General features: G+C 49.9%; 1 protein-coding gene across 1 annotated transcript; it reads right to left on the bottom strand.

Annotated features, from left to right (window-relative positions):
• Positions 1–7,033: 7,033 nt before the first annotated feature.
• LOC119696260 (olfactory receptor 14C36-like) lies at positions 7,034–7,861 on the bottom strand (the record flags this gene model as incomplete). Its single annotated transcript, XM_038125984.1, has 1 exon — positions 7,034–7,861. A coding segment is annotated over one exon (828 nt), but the record flags the coding sequence as incomplete, so codon positions are not given.
• Positions 7,862–8,696: the final 835 nt, after the last annotated feature.

Consider the following 8,696-nt stretch of genomic DNA (forward strand, 5'->3'; position numbering starts at 1 on the left):
CTAGTTGAGATGGTGTTAGGGCATGCGTTGGACTTGATGATCTTCAAAGTCTCTTCCAGCCTTGTGATTCTGTGATTCTGTGCTTGTGTGACATCACAGACCAGGTTGTGACACCATACAGTAGGCTATGACATCACTGGTTTATTATGTGACATCACAGACCAGGTTGTGACATCACAGTGTGGCAGCATGACATGACAGAGCAAGCTGTGAGGTCACAGAGTGTACTGTGACATTACAGGGTGGCTGTGTTACATCACGGAAGGTGTTGTGACATTGCAGGGTGGTTCTGTGAGCCCACAGAGGTGCTGTTTGACATGCTGAGTGAGTTTTGACATCAGGATGTGACATCACAAAGTGGGCTGTGACATTCATTGGCTGGTTGTGTGACATCACAGAACAGGCTGTGAGGCCACAGAGAAGACTCTGCCATCGTAGATAAGGGCTCTGTGCCATCACAGAGAAGCTGTGTGATGTCACAGAGAAGGCTGACACATGACAGAGTGGGTTGTGACATCACAGAGCTGCCTGTGAAATCACAGAGTGTGGGAGGACAGATTGTCAAGAGAACAGAGATAGTGCTGCAGGCTATCTTGCTCCTGATAAATTGCAGCTGGACTAATTCCCAAAGAGTGGGAAAAGCCTTGCCCTTAATAGGATGTGTTTTACAAAGAGTGGGTTTATAAAGGAGTGGGTTAGCTGGCCGAGAATCAACTGCAGTCTGCAGGCTGTGCTCTGGGGAAAAGAGCTGAGCAGTTGTGTGAGGGGCAGCAAAGGGAAGATGTCGTGTGAGGGCGAGACAGGCTCATGTGGTTGTGCAAGGGACAGGAAAGAGTTAGCTGGTCCCTCAGAAGGAAGAGAGAAGGAGTCAGAAGGCTGCATGGAGTTGCCTGAGGGTAGTCTACAGACAGAAAGGTTTGAGAGTTTTTGGATAATAAGGGGCTGGCGCTTGGGTCATGACCTAAAGTCACACCTGGAGGAAGGACCCAGGAAGACCAAGGGGTATTTGAAGCTGACCACGAGGCAAGCACACATCTTGACCCTACCTCCTCTTGGAATTTCCATTTGAACACCTCTGGAATCCAGGAGTTGGTAGCTGTGTGTGTGCCTCTCTGTATCTTTTTGTCTTTCTCTCTTTCTGTGTCTTCTTTGTTTTCTGTGCTCCTGCAAATTTTGATGAACATTAAATTGAACAGGCTCAGAGTTTGTGATGTTGAATGGGCCAAGTCAATGCTTGGAGATGTGTTTTGTTGTTGATTGAATGTCTGTCATAGTTTGACATGAGAAGAATTTTAAAAAGTATTACAAAACTTGTTGTGTAACTGACAATCTGTTAAACCACTAAGATGCTGAATACGCCTCTGTGAAATACAGATGTTAAAGATGAAAAACCCAGGAACCTCCTCTTTCTTCTCCAGTCAACAAAGAAGTAGTGGGTGCCAGCCCCGGCCCCCATCTCAACCAAACCAAACCAAGCAACCCTGCCTTGGGCTGAGCCCCTTCCCCCCTCTCCAGGCTGCTTCCCTTCCATTGGCCCCATTCTAACCAAACCAAACCCCAACAACTACCAAACAGGAAAACAAAAGAGGCTACAAAACCCCAACCAGAACAAAGCTAGCCACAGCTATTCAAATCTTACCATCAAGCCCCCTCCCCCCAACACAACTCAAACCAAAACCCCTACAACCCATACAACATAACCCTACAACTAAAAAATTAAACACAAAAAACCCAAAAACCAACCTGAAAACCAATCCTAACACAACCCAACCCCAACTTCCACTGCAAATTACTGGCAGGTCAGGTGTTAAGCCTTTAAATACTTCAATCTTCCCTCGAGTAAAGAAAAACAAAATACAAGCATATAAAAAACAACATAAAACCATAAAAGTTCTAAAAGTAGAAATTAAATACCAAAAAAAAGTAGAAAAAGATACCTTACTCTTAAAACTAAAATCCTCTTGTAAACTATAAAGAAAATGCTTTTTCATTATAACACATAAAACTATAAAATAGTAAAAATATTCAAATTATTAACTGACTAGAAATTTCAGGTTTGGTTTCTTTACATAGTCAGTAAAAAAAGGTTGTAAAGAAAAAAGAAGTATTCTAAAGAGTTTATTTTAATTCTCACTACCTTTTTCTTTTAATTACTTTTAATAAAATTTTCTTTATACCCTTTTAAAATTTTACGCCTACTTTACCTTTCTCCTAATCCTATCACATAACAAAATAAATACATAAATAGTTAACCAAAAATAAAATTCAACACACTCATCAATACATTAAATAGGAAATCTCAAAATTAGAAAAATCCTAAATTAACAAAACAAAACCACTATAATGTCATAATTAAACTTTTGCCAAAGATTCTCTGGTTTTCTGTAGTTCCCAGTAAAAGCTGTTTTGCTGTTGTGAGCTCCTCAGAATCTCTTGATGATATTTCTCCAGTACATCCAACTCAGAGTACACAAACAATTGTAATTGCTTTTAAATGTCTCACTGAGAGAGTTGTTTGGGGGATGGGAGTCAGGGCTTGTGTGTCCTGCTTGGCACAGCCCAGGCAGGGCTCTCCCAGCCCCATTCCACACTCCATTTCCCAGCTGGAGCCACTGGTGCCTCTGAGTTGTGCTGCCCCAGCCCCAGGGATGCTCTCCTTGTCTGCCCATTCCCCCACGGGCTCTGGCCAGGGATGGCCTCAGTGGGGGCTGCTGACATCCTCAGCAACTTGGAGGCTGCTGCTGAATTGTACTGCTGCAGAGGCTTGTTCAGCCTGCAGCTCTTCAGTGCAGGAATTCAGTGTCCCAGGGCTCATCAACACTCAAACACCTGAACAAGACAAGCCTCTGGGAATAATTTAAGATTTCAAATCTTTTGTGGTTAATTAGACACATTACAGAATACACTACAGATTCCAGCAGTGTATTCAAAGTGAATATATTTGATTTAAAAAGACAGTGAGAAATGATTTCTTTATTCCTGATTAGGTTTTTTTTCTCCTGTTAATGCATTGATATGTGCAATCTCCAATCCTGAATCCAAGTACCTCTTCATGCAGTTTGAGTAGATGTGAAAATCAAGACCCTTCATGGCTGACAATCCATCAGACTCTCTCCCTACCCCCACCCCACCATTTCCCCCATCCAAGGCCTGGCACTCAGAGCAGCCCTGTGCAAATCTGAACTCCCTCCAGCCCAGGCTGCAGCTGCAGCTTTCAGCTCCTTGGCTCCAACTCCCACCTGCTTTCCTTGCAGAAGGAGCTGCCTGAGACACAGAGGGATGTTCATGTATGGTCAGCCAACAAAGCCAAGGCAAGGCACAGCTCCATCAAATGCAAAAGTCATTCCTCTGCTGGATATTAAATTCCCTTTCCACAGCAGACAGTCCCACAGCAATGGAAAACACCTTCTGTGCCCAGCACAGATCCCAAGGTCCCCCCAAACCCTCCCTGCCCCGATTCTGCCCAGATTTGCTCTTTGCACACTCGAGTCACAGGCTGCAGTCAGGGCTCCCTCCATGCCCAGAGGGAGGAAAAGAGAGAAAGTGGATGAAGAGCTCTCCTGTGCAGAGCCAAGGTCCAAGTGCCCCTGCAGTGGGAGCCACAGCTTATGAGGGTTTGTGTCCTTTGGGGTCAGTTAAACTCAGGGGTAGATCCTGTGGATCATCATTTGGTGGAGGCTGTGGCTCCAGGTGGGCTGGGGGGATACCGGGGGACAGGGACCCCGCTGGGCATGAACAGCATTGGACTTGTTGGGAGAAACTGTGAGGGGCACCTGGGGTGGAGTGACCAACACAGTGACCTCACACAGCCCTCCTGGGATTTCACAGAGCCCCTCTGGGATGTCTCAGTCTGCTCTGTGATGTCACAGCCCATTCTCTAATGTCGCACAGCTGACCTCTGATGTCATGGTCTACTCTGTGATGTCAGACCTCTGCCCTGTGATTTCATAGCCCACTCTGTGACCTCATGTTCCCAGATGATCAATTGCCACCACCAGGTGAGCTGACACCTGGAGCTTGTTCTCCAAAACCCCAGGCCTATGGAAACCACACAATGCCCATTGTGTCAGAAGGGGAACTGGGAGTTCACCAGCCTCAGTGTCCTGCCAGCTCAGCCAGGCCCACTGGGACATTGGGGTCCACAACCACCAGGGACCACCAGAGAGACCCCCAGGACAGAAGAGCGCATGGGTAAAAGGGAGTGGAAATGTGTTAATGATTTTGGGGAGATGATTATCAGATGTGTGTTTAGTCCAGGACAATCAGTGAATATGTTGCAAAATGCAGAAAATAAACAGAAACTTTCCTGTATTCAGCACGCACGGCTTTGGGAGGAGCTCTCCCCCGTGCATCCGGCTGAATAAAGAATGCTGCTTCCTAATGCTGCATTGGTGTTTAGGAGTTTTCTGTTTTACTGAATATTTGGCAGCACTCCCACTGCCAAGGAAAGCTCTGTCTCCTGCTGTTCACAAACAGAGAAGGGCTGGTGGCAGATGTGGGGGTCAGAGGCTGCCTGGGGCACAGTGACCATGAAATAATCAAGATTTCAATGTCCTGTGAGAGAAGGAGGGGCAGCAACAAAACTTCTGTACTGGAATTAGGCAGGGCAGACTTCGGCCTGTTTAGGATGCTGATTTGGGGAGTACCAAATCGGATACTGATTTATTTATTTAAGGGAAACAGCCCTTAAAAACAAAGGGATCCAGGAAGGATGGACACAATCCAAGAAAATAATCTTAAGGGGAAAGGAGCAGCCTGTCCCAGTGTGGCAAAAGATGAGCCAGTGAGGAAAATCACCGGCGTGGCAGCCCATGGAGCTTTTGTGGAAGCTGAGAGGAAAAACGGAGCAGCAACTCAGGAAGTGTTTAAGGATGTCTTTAGCTTATGCAGAAAGAAAAGGTGAGACGTAAAACCTCAGTTACAACTTAACATGACAGCTTCTACAAAAAAATACAAAATGATAGTATATAAAAAAAATATAGCAAAAGGAGGGAGAATGAGAAGATCTACTCTTTATTGGACGCAGAGGAGAATATAGGAACTAAAGATAAGGAAAAGGCTGAAGAACTTAACACCTTGTTTGTCTCAATTTTCAATATTAGGAAAGGCTGTCCTCAGGACAAGTGTTCTCCTGCACTGGTAGATGGGCACAGGGAGCAGATCAGCCCCCTGGAATCCAGGAGGAAGCAGCTGCTGACACTCTGAGCCACTCAGATGCTCACAGGTGTTTCTGGCACCAGATGGGATCCATCCGAGGGGGATGAGGGAGCTGGTGGATGAGCTCCCCAAGCTGCTCTCTATCATTTCCCAACAGTCCTGGCTCACCAGGGAGGTCCCAGATCACTAAAGGTGCCAGTGTGAGCCCATCCCCAGGAAGGGCTGGCAGGAGGATCTGGAGAACTCCAGGCCTGTCAGCCTGACCTCGGTGACCAGCAAGGTTATGAAACAGATCACCTTGAGTGCCATCACAGGACACCCACAGGATGGCCAAAGGATCAGAGCCAGCCAGTGTGGATTCCAATATCTCGACTGAGGGTTGGGATGAGGGGATTGAGTCCAGAATCAGCAAATTTGTAGATGAGACCAAGCTGGGTGCGAGTGTTGATCTGCTGGAGGGTAGGAGGGCTCTGCACAGGGCCCTGGACAGACTGGATCCAGGGGCCAAATTCAACAAGGTGAGGTTTAACAAGTCCGAGTGCCAGGTCCTGCACTTTGGCCACAACAACCCCTGCAGCACTACAGTTCCCATGGGGCCAAGTCAGGAACTGCAATGGGGAGTGCGGCCAGAGAGGAAAGGGCAAACAGGGATGGGCTGTTTGCAGGGCAGGGAACAGGAGTAGGATATAGGAAAAAAATTTGTACAAGGGAAGAGTAAAGAAAGCAAAGGTGAAGCCAAGGAAATGTTCAGAGCAGTTTGGGGGTGGCTGCCAGGCAGCCCTGGCTCTGAGCAACAGCGTCTGCAGTGGGACAGGAAACTCCCAGCTGATGGGAACAAACTTTCTGGCTGACTGCAGAGGCCAGGACAAAGCTGAGTGCTTTCCCTGCTGTCCCCTAGCCCTTGCTGGCCCCAGGGGCTGATGGCATTTGTGCTCCCTCAGGTTCATGTCCCCACAGCAGCAGCATGGGGGTGCTCCCGCCTGCTCTGTGCAATGCAAACAGGGGCTCCTGAGCCAGGGCTGCCGTGCCTGTGCCTGCAAGGATGCGGCACCTGTGTGAGCTGGGGGAGAGGCCAGGGCTGCAGAGGGGGCATGGTGTTGGCAGCTCCATAAGGATGCTCTGGGACGCTGCCCTGGGCTGTCCAGCACACTGGGGATGGATCAGCGCCTGCTCTGCTGCTCCTTCCCGTCTCCCCCAGGGCCCTTGCAGAGCCCCAGCCATGCTGTTTGCCCCCAGCCTGCCCATGGCCACACTGGGGCTGCTCACGGGGGTTTTCTGGGCTGAGCATTGGCCTGGCCATGTTCCTGAGAGAGCCTGGGCAAGGAGCCTGGAGCCCCCAGGCCCTGGCCTGAGGCGTCAGCGCTGCCCCAGCAGTGCCCATGGCCTGTCCCTGCTGCAGCCCCGGCACTGCCACCCCCAGCACTGTGCCCGGCCCCGAGAGCACTCAGGCCCTACAGCAACACCAGGGCCACCAGGGCAGCGGGGCAGGGCCACGGCAGCAGCACTGGCAGCACCAAGTGCTGCTGCTGCTGCTGGGCACAGCTGCTGGGCCAGCACTGATCTGCCCCCAGCTCTGCACACAGACATTGCTGCTGCAGCTCCACAGAAGGCAACAAAAGGGCATCTCTGCAGAAAACTCTGCTGGGAAATCCTTTAGTTCCATTAAAGCCACTTAGAGTACAGCCCCTCATTGACACAGTCTGTGGCCACAGGGAAGGTAGAGAGAAATAAAATGAGAAATGGGATAAACACTGATATTTCTTTGTAGACAACACTGAAAAGGTAAAATAAAGAAAAAGAACCTCCAAAATGAAACCAATAAGATGTATCAAAGATGACTTTTATTACAAGTGATTTGCAGAAATTGGCCAGCAGTTCAATGTCTCTGAAAGCATCCAGTCATCAGTCTCCACACTGCAGCCTTGAGCTCCTGGTTCCTCAGGCTGTAGATGAGGGGGTTCAGGGCTGGAGGCACCACTGAGTATAGAACTGACAGGGCCAGATCCAGGGATGGGGAGGACATGGAGGGGGGCTTCAGGTAGGCAAATGCTGCAGTGCTGAGGAATAGGGAGACCACAGCCAGGTGAGGGAGGCAGGTGGAAAAGGCTTTGTGCCGTCCCTGCTTAGAGGGGATGCTCAGCACAGCCCTGAAGATCTGCACATAGGAAAAAACAATGAACACAAAACAGCCAAATCCTAAAAAAGCACTAACAGCAATGAGCCCAAGTTCCCTGCGATAGGATTTGGCACAAGAGAGCTTGAGGATCTGTGGCACCTCACAGAAGAACTGTCCCAGGGCATTGCCATGGCACAGAGGCAGGGAAAATGTATTGGCCATGTGCATGAGAGCATTGAGAAAGGCACTGGCCCAGGCAGCTGCTGCCATGAGGGCACAAGCTCTGCTGCCCAGGAGGGTCCCGTAGTGCAGGGGTTTGCAGATGGACACGTAGCGGTCGTAGCACATGATGGTCAGGAGGGAAAGCCCTGTTCCAAGGAAGAAGATAATCAGAAAAACCTGTGCAGCACATCCAGTGTAGGAGATGTTGCTGGTGTCCCAGAGGGAATTGTGCATGGCTTTGGGGACAGTGGTGCAGATGGAGCCCAGGTCAGTGAGGGCCAGGTTGAGCAGGAAGAAGAACATGGGCGTGTGCAGGTGGTGGCCGCAGGCTACGGCGCTGATGATGAGGCCGTTGCCCAGGAGGGCAGCCAGGCAGATGCCCAGCAAGAGGCAGAAGTGCAGCAGCTGCAGCTGCCGCGTGTCTGCCAATGCCAGCAGGAGGAAGTGGCTGATGGAGCTGCTGTTGGACATTTGCTGGGGCTGCACCGGGGGATCTGTAAAAAAATTAATCATGGAATAGTTGGGTTTGGAGAGGAGTTTAAATATCCCAGCACAGCCTCGGGCATTTTCCCCTCACTGCCTGCCCAGGGCTCTGCTGTTTGGAGTTGTCCCTGTCAGCAGCTGCTTCCCTGTGCCCAGGGCTGGGCCCAGCCACTGCTGCCAGAGCCCAGCCCAGCCCTGCGGGCTCAGCTCTGCCCTGCAGACCCCTCCCTGCTCTGGCACTGCCCAGGGGCAGCTCTGGCTCTGCAGGCTCTGATGGCAATGTCAGAGCAACCCTGAGGAGGCTGGAAAAGCGACACTGATGCTGCCTGTGAGGGGCCCTGTGCTGATTTCTGTCACTGCCTGGTTTCTTCAGATCTGAGGGAATTTTTTTTTCCTCCACCTGAATTGAGAGATGAATATTTATGTGAATATTATTTATGTGAATATCATGATTTACCATCCAGGCAAGCCAGGGCAGCAGCTTTAGAAAGCTGGATTTTCTCTTTTATGCAGCCCTTCCCTTGCTGTTCTCCTTGCATAATCTCCTTGGAAATGTTCTGCAGTTAAATGCCATGCTGGGAGCTGTTCCTGCACAATGCAGCATCTTCCCCACACAAGGAGAGCATTTCCAAGCCTTACCAGCTGTCTCTTTGCCCCCACATCTTGTCCCCCAGTGCTGGGAGCAGCGGCCAGGGCTGGCTGAGAGCTGTCCCTGGCA

Source organism: Motacilla alba, unplaced genomic scaffold, assembly GCF_015832195.1.
Source record: "Motacilla alba alba isolate MOTALB_02 unplaced genomic scaffold, Motacilla_alba_V1.0_pri HiC_scaffold_28, whole genome shotgun sequence".
NCBI lineage: Eukaryota > Metazoa > Chordata > Aves > Passeriformes > Motacillidae > Motacilla > Motacilla alba.